This window comes from Sander lucioperca, chromosome 17 (assembly GCF_008315115.2).
Source record: "Sander lucioperca isolate FBNREF2018 chromosome 17, SLUC_FBN_1.2, whole genome shotgun sequence".
NCBI lineage: Eukaryota > Metazoa > Chordata > Actinopteri > Perciformes > Percidae > Sander > Sander lucioperca.
The window spans coordinates 2515328-2536618 of NC_050189.1; the positions used below are offsets into that span (position 1 = coordinate 2515328).

Here is a 21291-nt window from a genome sequence, read left to right on the forward strand (position 1 = left end):
AGTGTAGTTGTTGTTGCAGCTGGCAGCGAACCATATTGGAACCAGGAGCTCTTGTATAAGACTAGCCTGCTGACAGTGTACAGATAACACACGGCCGTGCTCTGCGGTATCTCCTCTGCTGCACACATAAGTAAGTACTTAAAATCCGAGCAGATTTAATTAACTGTCTCATAACATGTCTTCCATTATCTTTAGTGAACAATAGAGTATCGTACTAAAATCCCCCTTTTGCTGTCATACAGAATAGTTAATCGTAGGCAAACGTTAGCTAACTTTTGCTCTCACATTCCAAACCTGTATTCGTTTATACCATCATGCTAATATTATATGTGAATTGGCCACTAGAAATGTTTCAATACTGTCCGTTTCCATTTTGTGTTTTTATACAAAACGTATGCGTTTGTAAATGTTGTCGTCTGACCAAGTAGCTACGTTACGTTAGCTAATGCTAACTTCTGTTAGAAGGCCATGTTACAGGTTTGGACATGGGAAGGGAAATATGAATGAACAGAGGTTGCGTTAAACACCATTATGTAAAAGTAGTTTTGATTAGAGTTTTTTCAAATGGTACCGTTTTAATGGTAATTTACGGGCTGGTTTGTTAAAGTTGTATCTATAATAGTGTAAACATGTTTTTTTCTTTCACAAAACTCATTTGTCAGTTAACAAAATAAAGCAACATTCTCGTAAATTGCCATACAGCCATACAAGAACAGTCTTAACTTGCAGGATTCAGATTTTACATCAGTTCCCTAAACAAGACTACACATCTAAACTAGACTTTAGGCACACTAGGTTTGAACCCCAAAAATATACCATTAGAGGTTAATTACCCAGCCTATTCATTATCATTTAATTTACAAATGAATTCAATATTACTATTTCTTATTGTCATATTAGACATGTTTAAGCACTGGTGCTGGTTGTTCTGGCTGTGTTACATCAGTAATGTCAGAATCATAAATTGACTTTGCACTTTGCAGCAGACCTTTAGCCCTCCCTTCAACAAAATATGTGGACATTCAGGATGTGAAGGCCCAGTCAAGTGCTCTTTTTTTATCATTTCAACTCTCACACACATACCGTCTCTCAAGGAAATTACATGTAGTAGAACCGTTTTCAACAAGTAAATCTAGTTGAACATTCAGTTGCACTTTAACATTTAATTTTTTTTTTCTTTAAACATTGTTTTGTTTAAAGTTTTATCAGATTGCTAAAGAGATTTAGTTATGTAAGGTTTGGAAAACATGGGCCAAGAGTTCACTAACCCTCAGGTTAATCCATTTCCACACTGAATATGGAAAGACTACAGATTGTAGACTAGGGCCTCCTACACACTGCCTGCGTGGCGTGAGCGGGGCGTTTCTGTTGCGTGACGTTTTCTATGTCTTTGCACACCAGAAACGTGTCTGACGCTGCTGCTGCTGCTAGCCTTGTCTGTACACATGGATGTTTCCCATTGATAAATTATATACTGATTTGATTACAGCAAAGACAACGTCGGCAGTATTGATGGCAAAATAGGCTACAGAATATTTCGTTCTGTATTGACAGGTGCAATATTTGAAAATCCATCGTTTTATTTTTTTTTAATTACATTTATATCTGCATTTATGTCAAAACCTAGAGACTTATAAACATCAAAATGTAATTTATTAATATGTATTTGTGTCGAAACATATTTTTTCTATTCTATTTTGCCTGGAAACGCTTCCAACACTCTTGCATGTCGCGTAACAAATAGGCGCCGGTCCTATTTCTAGCATGCATGCGTTTTTGGCGCGGCTCAAGCCGCGCCTGAGACGTGTGTGTCACGCAGGCAGTGTGCAAGCTCTAACCTGTTAACATGGGAGCCGAAATAAAAACGGACACGCCACTCAGCTGACACGCTCACGCCACGCAGCTGACACGCTCACGCCACGCAGGCAGTGTGCAGGAGGCCTAGGCCTTGTAATTAGGCTAACCCTCTTTATGCTCCATAAAGACATACTACACCCCCAGTTGATTCATTTGGTCTTCATGTGCAGTTAACATTTTTGAAAGGTAGAGTAAAAAACATAAAACTAGACTAATGAGAATATTTGTTATTTCTTGTTTGGTGTTAAAAACAGGCGTTTGTTGCTTTTATGTATGCTTTAGATCTGTACTGACACACAGAGGAGGATGTCTGCAACTGTGAATAATCCCTTTCAACATATAGTTGAGCCTCTGGACTCCACGGACCCAAAGAAGCAGTTTTACAATCTTTCCAAACTGGGAGATCCAAGATATGGTAACAGAAATTCTTGACTCAGTGCAGATATGAAACCTCTGGGCAGGGTAACTGAATAGTTTTAGTGATTTTGAGGTTCCCTGTCCCTCTGTTCCTCAGATCGTCTGCCCTTCTCCATCCGGGTCCTTCTGGAGTCTGCTGTCAGGAACTGTGATGGGTTTCTGGTAAAGTGCTCAGATGTCGAAAGCATCCTCAACTGGAAGCAGACCCAGACTCAAACTGTGGAGGTACCATTCAGACCAGCTCGGGTCATCCTCCAGGACTTCACGTATGTGGACGCTATTCATTTACATTTAATGTCAGGGAGTTTCTCCATAGGTTTTTTTTAGCAACGGATGGAATCCTTCACAACTGGACTGTTGTGTGGAACAGCATTTTTTTTGAACCCCTAGAATTTAAATTCAGAGGGAACTCCATCAATTTTGAACTTTTAAAATAACCCTGATGATGTCATAGTGATGTCATCAGGATAACCTCGGCTTGGCTACTACAAATTCCAACAAAAAGCCTGCGTTACATACTGGCGTTTTGGAGTATTAAAGACAACAAGGTTGTTTATCAGGCAGAGTCTCTCTAAAGTAAAGAGGATATTGAGGTGCATTGTGGGAAATGTATGATCCAGTGTTTTTGCAGGTTGACCTATAATAGGACTAAATGTCAGGATATCTTGGCCTCTCCTGCTTTGGTTTTAACGCCACAAATTATTTTCATCATTAAAGGGTAACTACCATTTTTTTCAACCTGGACCCTATTTTCCTATGTTTTTGTGTCTAAGTGACTGATGGGAAGGAGAAAACCGACTTTCATTTAAACAAGTCGACATTAACTACACATTTGAGTTAATCGATAAAATGGATTTATCGCCCTGCCCTATGCTGTGTCTCTGAACTCTCCTTGTAGTGGCGTCCCTGCAGTGGTGGACTTTGCTGCCATGCGTGATGCGGTGATGAAACTAGGCGGTGACCCAGAGAAGATTAATCCTGTTTGCCCTGCTGATCTCGTCATCGATCATTCCATCCAGGTGGACTTTAACAGGAAGTAAGACCAGGTTCATCAAACTCGTAGTTCAAAGATACTGTTTCATCCTCAATATAGATACAATATGATCATCCTCTCAGTTTGCTGAGGCTTTAAAACATGTGATACCATTTGTTTCTTTCTCTAAAATGTAAACACACTGGCTCTTTCTCCTTTTTTAGATCTGATAGCCTTCAGAAAAACCAGGACTTGGAGTTTGACCGCAACAAAGAGAGATTTCAGTTCTTAAAGGTGTGAAAAATGAACAAATCCAGTGTGAGGTCTACATTTCTTATATATAGATAATTATGAAAAGATGTCTTTAACCCTGTAAATATGTTGCCTTTCTTCCTTCTTCCCAGTGGGGCTCTAAAGCCTTCAGGAACATGCGGATCATTCCTCCTGGTTCAGGGATTGTTCACCAGGTCAACCTGGAGTACTTGGCTAGAGTGGTGTTTAACTATGATGGGTACTTCTACCCTGATAGCCTGGTGGGCACCGACTCCCACACCACAATGATTGATGGGCTGGGAGTCCTGGGCTGGGGTAAGACAATGTCTTGTTTATGTCTGTTTCAAACATTATATATTCAGTTGTGCGTTATACATCTTGGTGGGAGACTGTAAACTGGGATCACAGAGGAAGTGGTTTCCAGTCAAGAAAAAGTAGAATTGATGTGATCCTAAAACCCAGAATGTCCTGTTTACATTACGTTTAAGGCGATCAGACATAGGTATTTACTGTACAAAGAATAGACAAGCCTCTGTTTTCAACAGTTTTCAATGTCTGCTCTTGCTTATTCATGCAGTGCACGGATAAGCCTCTAGCTAACAGATAGTTTCGCTTTGCCAGACCCTCCTCCAAAGCGTGCTGAAGGAGGGTCTGGCTTCTCCACACAGCATTCGGGGATGGGAGGAAAACGTGCTCTGGTTTAATGGCATTTCTTTAAACCAATCAGAATTGTCACGGGCGGTGCTAAACTCCGCACAGAGCCGCTGCAAAATACTCGTGTGAGAGAAAACAGGACAGATAGTCTAGCTAGCTGTCTGGATTTACCCTGCAGAGATCTGAGGAGCAGTTAACCATAGTCCTCAGAAATCCACCGAATTTAAAATTCCAACACAAAGAAAGCGGAAGGAAACGGAAAATACATGCATCCGGCGGAATTTCCTGCTGCACGGGAGCAATCCCGGAAGTTGAACACGAAGGAAATAGACCAGCTGATAGATAACATGACAATGACCAAATAAAATAACTTGAATTGATCATTGATCATGAAGTTCTAAATTCTATTTGTCATAAAACCATCAGGTGTGGGTGGAATTGAGGCAGAGGCTGTCATGCTGGGTCAGCCAATAAGCATGGTCCTGCCTGAGGTGGTGGGATACAAGCTGTCCGGGACCCCAGACAAGTTCATTACCTCCACTGACATTGTCCTAACAGTTACTAAGGTAATTAGAATTACTCATGCTTTACACAATGTAACTTAATGTAAAATAATCCGAGGTATGCAGAGACATGTTTGATTATTTTGGGGTTATTTCTGTTGTATTGAGCATCATATTCTGACATTCTCCCTCTCCACTTGTGCTCTCAGCACCTCCGTCAGGTGGGTGTTGTTGGGAAGTTTGTGGAGTTTTTTGGCCCAGGTGTTGCTCAGCTGTCCATCGCTGACAGAGCCACCATCGCCAACATGTGTCCAGAGTACGGAGCCACAGCAGCTTTCTTCCCCGTGGACAACGTCAGCATTCAGTACCTCAAGCAGACCGGTGGGTGCCACGCTGTAGAATATGGAGATCATGTTGCATGAGATATCGGTCCTGGTTGATTTAAGATTTCTATTTGAGTGAAAACTTAACTTGTTGCTTAAAGGAACACGCCGACTTATTGGGAATTTGTCTTATTCCCCGTATCCCCCAGAGTTAGACAAGTCCATACATACCCTTCTCATCTCCGTGCGTGCTGTAAGGCTGTCTGACGGTTCCATCAGGCCAGCACATAACATGCAGGTGAATGGTTCCATCTAGCCTACTGCTCCCAATAAGTTACAAAATAACGGCAACATGTTCCTATTTACATGTTGTGATTTGTATAGTCACAGCGTGTACAAAAAACAACGTAACATGACACACAGCCATCTTCTAACCGTAAACAAACTGGGAACTATATTCTCAGGCGGAAGAATATAGTACTTGGGGCGGAATGATTTGCTTTGCAGCAAGCATGTCTGAGAATATAATTCCCGGTTTGTTTACAGTTAGAAGATGGCTGTGTCTCATGTTACGTTGTTTTTTGTACACGCTGTGACTATACAAATCACAACATGTAAATAGGAACATGTTGCTGTTATTTTGTCACTTTTGTCACAATTGGGAGCAGTAGGATTAGTGGAACCATTCACCTGCATGTTCTATGCTAGGCTAAGCTACCGGTGGAGCTGTCAGACAGCGTTACAGCACTCACGGAGATGAGAAGGGTATGTATGTTATCTAACTCTGGAGGTTACGGTAAATAAGACAAAGTCCCAATAAGTCGGCGTGTTCCTTTAACAAAACGTTTCATTGTTTTCCAGCTGGCTAAAACTTCACTTAGATAGCCTTTAGCTGTTCCTTAGTCTCACTTTGCCAGATTTCCTCCACAGTGCTGCGGAGGAGGTTCTGGCTAGTCCATAAAGCATTCCGGGATGGAAGAAAAACGTGCTCTGGTTCATTGCCATTTCTTTAAACCAATCACAATTGTCTTGGGCGGCGCTAAGCTCTGGACACAATGACAATGCCTCTGTAAAATAGCCTCAGGAAGGAACTTGTTTTGGTGGAACGTGTGTACGTTCAAAAGTAGTTTTAGTCGTGCAACAGAAAACTCAGATTGACAGATAGTCTAGCTAGCTGTCTGGATTTACCCTGCAGAGATCTGAGGAGCAGTTAACCGTAGTCCTCACAAATCCAGCCGAGATCAGAACGCCAACACAAAGAAAGAGGAAGGTGATGGGACATCTGACCGAAAAGAGGGACATCCGGCGGAATTTCAGGCGGCACCGGAGCAATCTCGGAAGTGGAACGTCGTGGATCTAGACTAGCTGTTCCTTAACAAAACAAAACATTACATTGTTTGCTAGCTACAAATTCAGTTAGACCAACGTTACTTATGATTCTGCAGATAAACTCTAATTTCAACTTCTTTCCTCTTGCGGCTACAGAACAAAACAACCAGACACAAGTTTTTTTCCACAGGCTGTCACTATAATGAACATAAGTCCACAGTGTTAGGATCAATCTGTAAGGATTGCCACTTTAACTAGCAGTTAAGAAATGGGTGTAAAGCCTATTTTTCTTTTACCATGCAACACACTTAATAATTACTTAATACATAATTACAATAATATTGTTTTTACCTGTTTAACTGATAGTATTAACCAGTCAAAATCTGTGAAACGGGTAATAAATAACATCCCTAATTTGAATTGATTTGGTGCTATTTTTTTAAAAGCAGCTTGCACTTCCTAACTTACCGGTGTACCAACATTCCACAAATGCAGAAAAGACATCATGCATTGTTCAATAACTGACTTGCCTCCATAGAAGTTCTGGCAAACCTGGCAAAACGTGACCTCCAGTTTGCAGCCGAGTATAAAGACACCTCTGATTAATCTTAAGAAATTATTTTCAGCGTTTTGTTTCCATTCGTTTGTACTCAGGGAGAGAAGCAGAGCAGCTGGCCTACATTACAAAGTACCTGAAGGCAGTGGCCATGTTCAGAGACTACAACGATGTCTCTCAGGATCCAGATTACACTCGGGTCAGTCTCTACATCCTTTTGGCAGTTTTTATTATAGGAAGGTCGATTAACAGTTGCTTTTTAAAAGGTAAAATAGAGTTTGTATTTGTGCCAAAAAGACACAACAGAGTAACTTGCTCACACCCTGATTATAAGTAAAACCATACCAGGGCGTCAAGATTTATTTCTTCCTTTTTTTTTTAGAAGCAAGTTGTAACATGATACTAAACACAAAAACATAATAAAAATAATAAAATAAATGAGGTGTTTAAACATAAGACTGCTAACAGTTTCAACAATAAATGTATACGTAGAAAAGTATAAATTGGCAAATGTATTTATTTTTAAACGGTGAGGCAAATATATATGAAATGAACCACCACTACCAGTACATCCTGATCTCCCCCTCTCTCAGGTTGTAGAGCTGGATCTCAGCACCGTGGTTCCATGCTGCAGCGGCCCCAAAAGACCTCAGGACAGAATTGCTGTGTCTGACATGAAAACCGACTTTGAAACCTGCCTGGGAGCAAAGGTCGGTACCAGTACGCTCTCATGCATCCCAGAAGAATCAAGAATTCAGGGATTCAAAGGTTTATTTGTCCCATTCACCAACATCTAATGTGGCGTGGAAAAAAAGGATAAACATTCAAACATAAAATATGATAAAGTATGTACAGCCCAAGGTGCAAATTTAAGTATCACACTAAAGACAGAAAAATTAGACCGTAAAAAAATTAAAATGTGTCTGTAGCAGGGCATGAAGTTAACTTTTTGACCACCTTCCACAGGGACTTTTTACCAGCCAGTTTTTTTTTTTGTGTCATAAAGGTGAAAAACAGGAATTGCTGTGTCTCTATGATCCTGTCCTATTGATGGTAGCCTATTCGTGGACATTGCGCCGTCATTATGTGCTGTAGTAGGGGGGCCCGCCTTGATAATCCTGCATAGGGGCCCGGTGTTTGCTCGTTACGCCACTGCATATAAGAGATGAGATGACTGACAAAATCAGAAGTAGCCTACGCGCACCACAACAACAACAAAACACTAGTGAATGCGCATCATAACACAATAATTTTTTTGTATAGTTCTTAAAAATAAAAAAATAAATAAAAAGGAAACTTGTTTTGGGGAGAATAATACTTATTATTATTATTATTATTATTATTATTATTATTATTAATTCATTACTCTGGGCTGAGGTGTGTGTGTGTGTGTGTGTGTGTGTGTGTGTGTGTGTGTGTGTGTGTGTGTGTGTGTGTGTGTGTGTGTGTGTGTGTGTGTGTGTGTGTGTGTGTGTGTGTGTGTGTGTGTGTGTGTGTGTGTGTGTGTGTGTGTGTGTGTGTGTGTGTGTCAGTCGCGGGGGAAACGGAGCAGCCCCGCCCGCTGCAGAGAGCCGACAGTATTGAAACAGCAGCAGCTTCAGTGACAGCGTACATTAATGTTAAAATGTATACAGGTTGGCAGGACGGTCTGAAATGTTTTGCACGGTCTTTCGCTGTACGTTTTGTTGGTAAATGTGAGATGTTCGAGTCATACACGTCTTGTCTTCATATCAGAAACTAGGAAATTAATTTGACCCGTTCTCACTCCCGCTTGGTCAGTGGCTGCACGTGGGATGCTGGGATTGTGTGAGTAATGAAAATGCGATAGGGGGCCCCGGCTGTCAATCAATGTCTGCCAGTCATGCGGTCCCCTGATTGGACCAGGCCCGTAAGCAACGGCGTTCCCTGCTTACCGATAGTTAGGTGTCTGAATCACTCAATTTTTCACCCGCCAATCACAAAAGTTACCCGCATTTGGCAGGTGGGCGGGTGCCAATTTCATGCCCTGGTCTGTAGTATAGAAAACACAAAAAGCTAGCATTGAATATCTATTAAGATTTGTCCCCTTGCTTACATGAGATAGTTTGAGATTTTAAACAAAATGTTGTCAATGTTAGTCTTATTATATGGCTGCTTTCTGGTTAGACATTTAATATTTGAGGCTAACTGTTTAAACTTGTCATGTTCTTCTTTGTTGCTTCTTTTGTATAATAAAAAGTAGTTTGCAAAATCTAATCTGAGTTATCGTAAAGTGTAGTTTTGGAATCGTTACAAAACTCAAATATTGTATTAGCTCAAGTCTAGAAAAAAACAACACACAGCCCTTTTTTTTTTTTTTAAATCAGTAATAGCTTGAACGTGTGTTCACGACTCAATTGCTACCTTCCAGGGCAGTGGTTCTCAACCGGTGGGGCCCGCCCCCTGGGGGGGCGCAGACACTCTCCTGGGGGGGTGCGAGTAGGCTACAGGATGGGAGGGGGAAAAAAATCACGTAATGTAACTACGCGTCGCGGCGACACACGCTGTTCGGTCGTGGCTGGGTAGCGTTGCATTTCCTCCCCGACTCATTTCCTGGTTCTCCTTCTCCATAAACAACATGAACTCAAGGAGAGGGTTAACTTCTCCTGGTTCTCCTTCTCTATAACAACATGAAATCAAGGAGAGGGTTAACTTCTCCTGGTTCTCCTTCTCCATAAACAACATGAGATCAAGGAGAGGGTTAACTTCTCCTGGTTCTCCTTCTCTATAACAACATGAAATCAAGGAGAGGGTTAACTTCTCCTGGTTCTCCTCCTCTATAACAACATGAAATCAAGGAGAGGGTTAACTTCTCCTGGTTCTCCTTCTCTATAACAACATGAGATCAAGGAGAGGGTTAACTTCTCCTGGTTCTCCTTCTCCATAAACAACATGAGATCAAGGAGAGGGTTAACTTCTCCTGGTTCTCCTCCTCTATAACAACATGAAATCAAGGAGAGGGTTAACTTCTCCTGGTTCTCCTCCTCTATAACAACATGAAATCAAGGAGAGGGTTAACTTCTCCTGGTTCTCCTTCTCTATAACAACATGAGATCAAGGAGAGGGTTAACTTCTCCTGGTTCTCCTTCTCTATAACAACATGAAATCAAGGAGAGGGTTAACTTCTCCTGGTTCTCCTTCTCCATAAACAACATGAGATCAAGGAGAGGGTTAACTTCTCCTGGTTCTCCTTCTCTATAACAACATGAAATCAAGGAGAGGGTTAACTTCTCCTGGTTCTCCTCCTCTATAACAACATGAAATCAAGGAGAGGGTTAACTTCTCCTGGTTCTCCTTCTCTATAACAACATGAGATCAAGGAGAGGGTTAACTTCTCCTGGTTCTCCTTCTCCATAAACAACATGAGATCAAGGAGAGGGTTAACTTCTCCTGGTTCTCCTCCTCTATAACAACATGAAATCAAGGAGAGGGTTAACTTCTCCTGGTTCTCCTCCTCTATAACAACATGAAATCAAGGAGAGGGTTAACTTCTCCTGGTTCTCCTTCTCTATAACAACATGAAATCAAGGAGAGGGTTAACTTCTCCTGGTTCTCCTTCTCTATAACAACATGAAATCAAGGAGAGGGTTAACTTCTCCTGGTTCTCCTTCTCCATAAACAACATGAGATCAAGGAGAGGGTTAACTTCTCCTGGTTCTCCTTCTCTATAACAACATGAAATCAAGGAGAGGGTTAACTTCTCCTGGTTCTCCTCCTCTATAACAACATGAAATCAAGGAGAGGGTTAACTTCTCCTGGTTCTCCTTCTCTATAACAACATGAGATCAAGGAGAGGGTTAACTTCTCCTGGTTCTCCTTCTCCATAAACAACATGAGATCAAGGAGAGGGTTAACTTCTCCTGGTTCTCCTCCTCTATAACAACATGAAATCAAGGAGAGGGTTAACTTCTCCTGGTTCTCCTCCTCTATAACAACATGAAATCAAGGAGAGGGTTAACTTCTCCTGGTTCTCCTTCTCTATAACAACATGAAATCAAGGAGAGGGTTAACTTCTCCTGGTTCTCCTTCTCTATAACAACATGAGATCAAGGAGAGGGTTAACTTCTCCTGCTCCAGATCTCCCACCTTGGTCAGAAAGAACAGAGGAGACACTTTGTTTCTCTCATTATGACTCTAGAGTCGGTACTCGCTCTAAAGCTAAACGCCGTCACTCTCTCACTTCTCCCTCTACCACACACACACACACGCACACACACACGCACACACGCACACACACGCCGGCTCACGCACACACCAGTGCACAAGTATAAACATCAGGCCACTTTTGTAGGTTACAGAGAAAGCTCTGCGTGGAGCCTCCGCACTGTAAAACAAATCATCCTCCTGGCGACTTTTTTGTCAAAAGCGACTAGCGACAAATCTAGCAACTTTTACTGGTGTTATTGGAGACTTTTGTGGTGTTTGGAGTCTCGAAAGCACGTATCACTCTGCAGTTATGTGCTCAACGAGCAGCAGGTGCTGCCGTGAGCCCCTCCCCCGCCCCTCACCGTCCCTCTCACAGGCGGTCAGTCTCTCAGTAGCATCGCAGCGTAGACCCAGCCTGCAGTCAGAGCAGAGAGGAGACACACACCACTCCACGTCCAGGCTGCACACACGCACACATTGTTACATCATAGCCTCAACTTTATTGAAAACACAACTAATCCACATCCAAATTATTTCAAAACCAAACAAAATGGAGAGATTTCTAGTGAGGACCAACAAGGCAACCGACGCACCACCAGCTGCAAAAAAGCTTCCAAGGTACGATGAAGCATACCTGGCTCAGGTCTCACATTAACATCACCTACCTGCAAGCGTCTGTCAAAAATAGAGATGATATGCCTACTATTAGGCCTAGTAATAATAACTATAATAAAGCATAAATTCATATCAGGTCTGGTGCCAATTCCCAATTATAGCAATAGCCTAGTAATGATAATAGGCCTACTGATGATGATGATAATAATAATAATAATAATAATAATAATAATAATAATGCCTGCAAGCTCACATTAGAAGTCTGGTGCTACTGCCAATTCTAACAATAGCCTAGTAATGATAATAGGCCTACCTACCGCTACTGATGATGATAATAATAATAATAATAATAATAATAATAATAGTGTGGGCCTAAAAATAATAGCCTAGCCTAGGGCTATATATCTATCTATGCAAGGTGGTGTAGTGGGGGTGGTGCCGGGCGGGGCCCAACTGTAATGAACCACCTTTGGGGGGGCCCAGCTTGCAAAAGGTTGAGAACCCCTGTTCCAGGGTATTGTCTGACTCCACAAAGTAACTTGTTTCATGTTGGTCTGTGACATTTTCAGCAAGGTTTCAAGGGTTTCCAGGTGGCTCTGGAGCGTCACAGCACTGGGGTCCCCTTCCAGTTTGATGGAAAAGAGTATACATTAAGCCACGGCTCTGTGGTCATCGCTGCCATCACCAGCTGCACCAACACAAGCAACCCATCCGTCATGCTTGGAGCCGGTGGGTGTACAGCGGGATATCATAGGATTTGGGCAGGTGTATTCTAGTCTAATGTTTACTCCAGTTATTTGATGGAGTTGTAAAAGTGCAGTGCTTTTCTTTCAGGGCTCCTTGCAAAAAAAGCAATAGAGTGTGGCTTGAGTGTGAAGCCGTACATAAAGACCAGCCTGTCACCTGGCAGTGGCGTGGTCACCACCTACCTAAAGGAGAGCGGTGTTATGGACTACCTCTATCAGCTGGGGTAAGCTGCTCAAATTCCTCTTTCAGCCAGTTGTCTTTGTGTGGATAATCCAAACATGTTCCATGGGAAGTTCAACAACGTCCACTTACTAGCTTTTTTCCTTAGATTTTATAACAAAATGTTCTCTGTCGTGGATATAGCTCACAAACTCATCGATTACATGATTAAGTTCCATACTTTTTGACAACTGAGAAAACTTATCTGCTGAGGAAGACTGTGAGATGCAGTTTAAAGCTATGGAAAATGTTGGCCAATAAGTAAAAGGAAATTGCAATTCTAAACTACCTCTAACTACATCTGGGTTAAAAATCTAAATCAAAGCGATCAGAAATCTCAGTACATAAATTGGTGGCTGCCTCACAAATCACTTATTGGCCGGGTTTGATAAACAGTATATTTTACATAACATCAGAGTAAGGGTGGACAATATTAATTAAAATCCTTAATCAATGCATTAGTAATGTAACATCAGTTCCAGTATATATTATGATATATGAAACATTTAAAAAAAAATGATATTGAGACACTGTTTATAGATACAACTACATGTTGATGAATGTCTCTATTGACTCATCCAATACCTGACAAATGAAGGCACTTAATCACATTGATACAAAAATCCTGTAAATCCAGTATTGCCATAAATAAGCTTTAGAGTGGGACGAAGCCTTCTGAAGCCACTGAAACAACTAAATTGGGCTGAAAATAATTCGTTATCGTGAAGCATTTAATACCGTGAGAGTGGTGACATCTGCTGGGCTATCCTTGGTATTGCATTTGTATGCAAGTATTCAATCATAGACTACAATAATACTAAGTTTAAGTCTCACTGCTTTCATTATTAATAAAAGTAAAGTTAGCACTATTGGACTGACCACAGAGTTTACAGCTGTGCTTTAAACACTTCCCTATGATACAAATGTGACATAACCAGGCCTCTCTCATGCTGCTCATATGATTTTTGTCATATGGCCCAGTCAACGGAAGTTAGTATGAAGCACTTTGAAGATATTTGCTTACCTTGTAAACGATAATTTTTTCTTCCCTTGTTAGCTTTGAGGTTGTTGGCTATGGTTGCATGACCTGTATAGGCAACAGTGGGCCACTCCCAGAGCCGGTGGTGAACGCCATAACCCAGGTACTAAGAGGCTGTTTCATCATCCCTACTGTCATGTAAAATCTCAAAGCACACATGAGCTCTTTTTCTTCCTTCTTTGTCTTTTGTTTCCTCCCAGCAAGTTTCACTCTTTATGTTCTGTTGCAACAAGAATATTAATGGACAAATCTGGTGCAAAATGAACCTAGGGGTTAATAACACGTGTACCGAGTCGACCGTTCTCTGGGATATGTTTTCATGCTAATCCAATGTGACCAGTGTGTGGCGTACCGTGGAAGTGTGGTGCTATTTTGAGCCTTGTTAGTGGTATAGAAATAGCGATTTCTTTTTACTTTACCCTCTGCCCCGACGAGTAGCGTTATAAGCTAATTAGCGGTTTACGCTAAAACTGGTCACATTCGGTTAGCATGAAAACATATCCCAGAGAACGGTCGACTCGGTACACGTGTTATTAACCCCTAGGTTCATTTTGCACCAGATTTGTCCTTTAAAGGCACTAAACCCACCTTTGCTCTTTTTATTTCTGTTTGCCTGTTACTCTTTTCCTGATGTGAAGTATTTCTCCTTACTTTTTTTACAAGCTATGTAGATACACGCTTCATTTCAAAATATAAATGCTTACATTATTTTCTGTCATGTACTCCTTTGATTTATTTAAATGACAACGCACATTAATAAACATTACTGTAAACATGCCAGTGTTAGCCAGCTGGCTAAGTTTAAAATGTAGTCCTTTGGCGAGATGTTTTAAAACCATTTAAGGTGTTTGCATTAATTTGTCTTTTAGGGAGATCTGGTTGCTGCAGGTGTCCTATCAGGAAACCGAAACTTTGAAGGGAGAGTCCACCCCAACACCAGAGCAAACTACCTGGCTTCTCCACCACTAGTCATCGCCTACGCTATAGCCGGCACTGTGAGGATAGACTTTGAGAAAGAACCCGTTGGTGAGTTGTTTTTTAATATTTTGGGAGTAACTACCCCGAGAACAATAAGTCACACATTGAATAAAAACAATACTAGTCATTGTGTCAGACAGTTAAGCATATACGTTTTGAAGTGTTACCGGCCCTCTGTAGCCCGCTCCTCATCTCTGCTTGAGGCTCGAAGCTACTTTAGCTGCTACTGGTATAAATTACATTCGGGGAGCTTTCACAGCGGCGTTTACAGGGTTTATCAGTACAGTTAATCCCCACAACAGACCACTAAAATTTCCTTCGGGATGAATAAACTCTCTGTCTGTCTGTCTGTCTCGAGGGGGAGGGGCTGGATGCCACTGGTCTGTGTGCGCTGTTAAAAATACATCGTTGATTGAAAAAAATAAATTAAAGCAATTCGGATTTCATCTACCTGGGCAGGGTCCCCAAGTAGAACCTATGTATGGGAAACAATTAAATTTTATTTATAGTATCAAATCATAACAAGAGTTATCTCAAGACACTTTACAGATAGAGTAGGTCTAGACCACACTCTATAATTTACAAAGACCCAACAATTCCAGTAATTCCCCCAAGAGCAAGCAGTAGCAGTGGCTAAACACTGCTCTGATTCTGCAGTATCAATTATAACCCTCTGGTTTTGTTCCTTTTTTTACTGTCCATTGTGAGTCGGGCAATGTTTCAGGCGTGCAATGCCAATTCATCAGTGCTGTACTTCTTTTGATTGATGAACTGGTATTTTCGTGACGTGATTAGTAGTGACTACAAAAGCGCAGCCAGTCTCTGTGCCTTTCCAGCAGACACTCGGAGAACCCATCAGTAGTTTCCCATGTCTGCTTAGCCCTGGCTGTCAGCACCACAGGCATGCGTCACTATGCATACTAGTTACACTGAGTGGTTATGGTCTGTCAGTGTCACCACAACCCCTCACCCCCGACATTACACACTACAGCAAACTGGCAGAAATTGAGGGTGTATAAGCTTTATAAGCCGTGCCTTTCTTTGCATCTCTCCTCTTCACTCTATGTGCAGCCCCGCCCCCAGTCACTCACACACACTCCTGCAACATGGAGAGACACAGCACCGGTCCACACTGCTGACATTTGTCCACAGTTTTATATGTTATTAGCACAGCTGTATATGTATTTTGTTAAGCACTAGTGGAAAACCTGTATTTGTACCAGTATTTTCGCTGGAAACATTCTGTTGTTGCGGCCACGGCGGGGAAAAAAAAAAACACGGAACAACAGTAGTTAGTGGATGTAATTAACTTCAGTTCTAGCGTGTAAGACGGTGCCTGTTGGACCCGGGCAAGAACTGTGACCCATGGCTCAGATTATCATAGTTCATAAAAATGCAGCGTAGTGACGATACAGACATACATGAGACATTTGTAGTACCGCTGACCTGCCGATGCGCATTCAACCCGCGCCGGACCCGTTCATAATGACAGGGTTTTTTCCGGCTCAGAATGGGCCTTTGTTGGGACACATATGAAGTGGACGGTCTGGGGGTCCTCCCCCAGGAGATTTTAAGCATCAAAGACTTAATTTCCTGCATTTTGATACATTTTAGGCACCAATTTATGGTGCCTAAAATGTAATGGAATATAATGCAGTAAGGGACCTGGATTTGAATACACTTGACCTCAAAGTCCAGTTTGTTTAATTAATATGCTATAACTTAGCTGGCTTGTGTAAAATATAGCAGCTGTGGATGAGAGGGAGGCTAGCTGCTGAAAATCGGACATTTTGGTGCTTGTGATTTTCCTTTGGCGCCGGCTAAATCCTCTTTGGGCGTCGCCAAAACTTTCCCTATGCAGGAAAAGCCCTGAATGAGTCCGCTCTGAGAGTAAAGACTCCACTCTGCAGTGTAGTTAAAACACTTCACTGATAAACCAGAGAATTGTAGAGTAACAATCGTCTTTATGGTACAAGAAAGTTTTTGTATCATAAACTTCAGTCCATCGCACGCTCACCTTCTTGTCTCTGAGCCTCTACCTCCCTCCCCCTCTCTCTCCCTCCCTCTCTCTTTTAATCAGTCTGTTAATGTTGTTAAACAACTTAAGGAGCGTTCTTAGAGATGGGACTTTTTTTATTTAACATTTTTCATTTCATGTGTTGAAGCTGTTTATTTTCAAACAGGGAAGGAAACCCTGTCTTTGCATTTTATTTTGATGACAGTCTGTTTTAAATAAAAGTGCTTGTGACATCTCATATGTGGCTTTGACTTACAACTGAACATTTAGCCCACTTTGTAAAAAATACTGAGATATATATTGTTTATCGCCATTCAGCCAAAAAATACAGAGATATGATTTTTGGTCCATATCGCCAGCCCTAAGCCAAATGTAGAATCTAAAAGTGTATTTTCACAATGGGATGCTGTTGGATTGGCTATATAGTCTTTGGATTGTAAAATGAAATTTGCCCATCAACACTGTTATAATCTGATTTGCCAAACTGCTTGACATTTAAAAATATCCCTTTCAGGGTTAGTGTGAATGTAAGACTGACTATTATGGTTGCAATGCGTCTGAATGTCAGTTTAAAGGGGACTAGCATGCATATTTTCAGGTTCATACTTGTATTTTGTGTTTCTTCTAGAACATGTTTACATGCTTAATGTTCAAACCACTTTCTTTCTCTCATACTGCCCATGGCTGCTGCACCTGTATTCACCCTCTGTCTGAGACACTCTCTTGTAGCGCCTGTCTCTTTAAGCTGTCCGCTCCACTGAACCCAAATAAACGGTCCTCCACTCTCTCTCCACTTTAAGAATGAGCAAATGCAAAAGTGACTGACTGTCAACCACTTTTTAAGTCATGACAACCAAATACTACAACATTTTCTCAGCCAGTGCATCCCGTCTTCTGCCTCACTGCTTGCTGCGGGAGACATTACTTGGCCATTAGGAGAGCAGGCAGCAGCTCTAGCTTTAAACCAAACAAAAAAGGAGAGCTAGTAGAGACCATGTACCAAGTGGTTTGTAAGCTGTATGATAAACCAGTTGGCACTAAAGGCGAATTGTGCTCCTGCGTTAAATCAACGCCGTGGATATGTACGTAGTTACGTGTAGATACAGACGCTACGCCGTAGCCTGATTTGCAACTCTTAAAAAATGTAACTACACGTCGCGGCGACAACTCTGATTGATCTGTTTGGCCGTTGCATTTTCCACTGCTCATTTCCTGGTTCTCCTTCTCCATAAACATGAAATCAAGGAGAGGGTTAACTTTTCCTGCTACAGCTTTTCCCACCGTGGTCGGAAAGAACAGGGGAGACACTTTGTTTCTCTCACTATGACTCTGAGTCGGTACTTGCTTCAAAGCTAATCCCTGTCACTCTCTCCCCCCGCTCTACAACACTATCCCCACATGCCGGCCCTGCTATTCTTTTTTGGGGCATTTTTAGGCCTTTATTCACAGGACAGCTGAAGAAATGAAAGGGGAGAGAGAGGGGGGAATGACATGCAGCAAAGGGCTGCAGGTCAGAGTCGAACCTGGGCCCGCTGCGTTGAGGAGTAAACCTCTATATATGGGTGCCTGCTCTACCAACTGAGCTATCCGGGCACCCCTGCTATTTTCTTAAAGAGATACGCTAGAACACCTGTGCACAAGTATAAACCCTTAGGCCACTTACGTAGGCTGCGGTGAAAGCTCTGCATAGAACCACCGCAGAAGCATGAATCCGCCTTAATACTTGCCTTTGCTGAAGAGTTGTCGCTTTTAGCCAAAATATCCTGTTTGAAGTTTAAACCCATGTCAAGACCCTCTTGACCATGCTGCATTTTCCCAACAGTGTCAGCATGCTTGAGTCCAGTTTTTACCTGCTGAATTCCCTAAGCTGGACACCACTTCCCGTTCTGCTGCTGCAACAGGTGGTGCAGATGCCAGGTTAACCCAATATTCCGGAAAGACCCCTTAAGTCTCGCCTTATCCTATTTGAATTCTTTATTCATCCCCAAGAGAGGCAGTTCCAGGGCTCCTTTGTTCTACAAGTGGATGCTGCTTAGAGATCTTGGCAGTCCCAGCCACTTTTTAGTGAGGGAACTGACCTCCCTTGCCAGTTTTAATCCTGAGTGATGGGGACCACATAGACAATCTGTGGCCACAACAACTGAGGGAGCAAACCAAACTGTAGACAAGAGTTTTAAGGTTTCGTATTTCACTTGATGGTTTCTTCTCTCAGCTACTTGACGTGGTTTGCATTACTGAGATTTGCATCGTAACACTGTCCCAAGCTCTTAACTGGCGCTTTTAATACAGTCAGAATATGTTTGCCGTCTAGAATCAGAATTGACTTTGTCATTGTAAGTATGAAATTAAAAGTGCAACTCAATGGTGCAAACATAAACACATTCAACTAAGAACATAGAGCCGAGAGTGTGAAGATGGTAAAAAGGATTAAAACTAGTAAATGGTAAAATGATTTAGTAAAATAGTTTCCTCGTATTGTTGCATATGTGCAGGTGTGTAGCAGCAGCAGTGGATAAAAGTGCTTATTGTTTTTCTTATTTAAAGTGCAAATTGCTTGTGGGAACAAACTGTCCCTGGATCTGGAGGTGTGTGTTTGGGCCGACCTATACCGCCTCCCAGAGGGCAATAGGTTGAAGAGGTGATGGCCAGGATGGGTGGAGTCTTTAATGATGATAGTGGCTCTGCTGAGGTAGCGGGAGTCTACACTGAACTTCGGGTCTACCAGTCTTCCCTTTACTACAGAAATGCTTGTAGACTTGCTTAGCTTGACTCTTCGTTCTTTGGAATTTGTGTGATGTCATCAGGTTAGCCTTGGTGTTAGAAATTACATGTGATTGAAACTTGTGATTTTAAATCAAAAAAGGATCAAAAGGTTAAAAAAAAAAAGAAATCCTTTAAAAAAATCTTTTGTGTTTAGCTTCACAGCCAAATAACTTTTGTGCTTAATGCATTAAACAAAGGTAGTTTGACATTTTTATTTCTGCTCTCATGTCCTCTGTAGCCATTAACTCTGAAGGCAAAGAGATTTTCCTGAGGGATATCTGGCCCACACGGGAGGAGATCCAGGCTGTGGAGAGAACGTTTGTCATCCCATCCATGTTCAAAGAAGTCTATGAGAAGATTGAGGTAGTGTAACCTTTTAGTTTGTTGGCAAAAACAGACTAAAAATTAACAAGCAAGCATTCCGACAGTGTAATGTAGACGTGTGAATCTTTTGGGATCTTACTGTGTTGTTCTGTTGCAGAAAGTGAATGAACGCTGGAACTCTCTGGTTGCTCCCTCTGACAAGCTGTATACCTGGGATCCCAAATCAACCTACATCAAGTCACCGCCGTTCTTCGATGGTTTGGTAAATATAAAATATGTACCAATCAATACATCCCCCTAAACGCATGCAACAACTATAATTACTTAACCCTTGTGTTGTCTTCCCGTCAACCATTACCTTTTTGTCCTAATGGGTCAAAATTTAAAACGTTTTTGTCACTTTTTTCAAAGCTTTGTATATTCATGGTCAACAAACCTAATTTATGCCAATTTTTGTTGTTAAAAAACAGCAGAAATTATGAATTATTTTGACTAATAGTTAAGATCGGAGGCTGTTGAGTGGATCACAGTTTTTGTCAAAGTTTAGTCAGGATATACTGTTTTGAAACCATTTAAACATTGTTTTAAATGCTATAAAATTGAATAAAACACCCATCATTTAATGAAAGTAATCATCAATTTTACATGGGAAGAATGTTTTATGGGTTCCATTCAATGTGCATCCATGTTCATTTTGGGCAATTTGGATTAAAGAAACCCATATTTGTGATATATTTGCCCCTAGGACAACACAAGGGTTAAGTCCAAGGGTGCCATTAAGTCATTTCATCTAATATAAATTGTATTTTCCACTTATGTGAATTCAAGATGGTGCCGCGGATAGTAGCCTTGGTACTTCGTTCTCTAGTACTTTGTTTGTTTTTGTGCGTTTATTACGCTTTCTGTGGTCTTTCACCATTAACTTATACCAGAGAGGATCTCCTAAACATCAGGCAAACCTCTTCAGGAACTTTTTCTCCGGTTTTCACTAACCCAGCAAGTTTTGCCGACATTCTGGTTGGAGGCACCGCAGTTCTCCGTGGAATCTGCCAGAGACGCAGACGTAGGAAACGAGCGGGATCGCTGGTGAAATTAAGGAAGCGGGGACTACGCACCTCGCTTCCAGCCATTCACCTGGCAAGCGTCTGGTTCCTGGCAAACAAGATGGATGAGCTCCTGCTTCTCAATCACAACAACTCGGACCGCCGCCCTGTGTTTCACTGAACCCTGGCTCAGTGAACGCATCCCAGACAGCGCACTTCAGCTGCCTGGTTTCCAACTCATCCGGGCGGATCACAACATAGAGCTCTTGGGGAAAACGAAAGGCGGAGGAATTTAAGGTTTAGGAATTTTAGGTTGGTGCACAGATGCTATAGTGCTGAAAAAGACATGCAGCCCTCACTTAGAGAGACTCTTTATAAACTATAAGCCTTTCTATTCCCCCCAGGAGTTTGTTATGGTCGGTGTTTACATTCCACCACAAGCCTGCGTAGCAGACGCGCTACAACAGCTAGACAACCAGATAACAGAACACAAACTC

The 21291-nt window shown here is 41.8% G+C and overlaps 1 protein-coding gene across 2 annotated transcripts in view; it reads left to right on the forward strand.

Annotated features, from left to right (window-relative positions):
- The window catches only part of aco1 (aconitase 1, soluble), a 27407-nt gene continuing 6116 nt past the window's right edge, over window positions 1-21291 (forward strand). The window contains exons 1-16 of one of the 2 annotated variants that reach the window (XM_031314661.2): window positions 1-130; window positions 2140-2272; window positions 2372-2540; window positions 3173-3310; window positions 3472-3541; window positions 3652-3835; window positions 4601-4740; window positions 4887-5058; window positions 6984-7084; window positions 7479-7595; window positions 12234-12393; window positions 12499-12634; window positions 13688-13772; window positions 14539-14695; window positions 19666-19790; window positions 19909-20013. In XM_031314661.2, coding sequence (XP_031170521.1) covers window positions 2164-2272; window positions 2372-2540; window positions 3173-3310; window positions 3472-3541; window positions 3652-3835; window positions 4601-4740; window positions 4887-5058; window positions 6984-7084; window positions 7479-7595; window positions 12234-12393; window positions 12499-12634; window positions 13688-13772; window positions 14539-14695; window positions 19666-19790; window positions 19909-20013 — 1968 coding nt within the window. In that variant the 5' untranslated portion in view covers window positions 1-130; window positions 2140-2163. Of the gene's footprint in view, window positions 131-2111; window positions 2273-2371; window positions 2541-3172; window positions 3311-3471; window positions 3542-3651; window positions 3836-4600; window positions 4741-4886; window positions 5059-6983; window positions 7085-7478; window positions 7596-12233; window positions 12394-12498; window positions 12635-13687; window positions 13773-14538; window positions 14696-19665; window positions 19791-19908; window positions 20014-21291 lie in introns of both variants that reach the window. The other variant, XM_031314663.2, reaches the window with a different exon arrangement.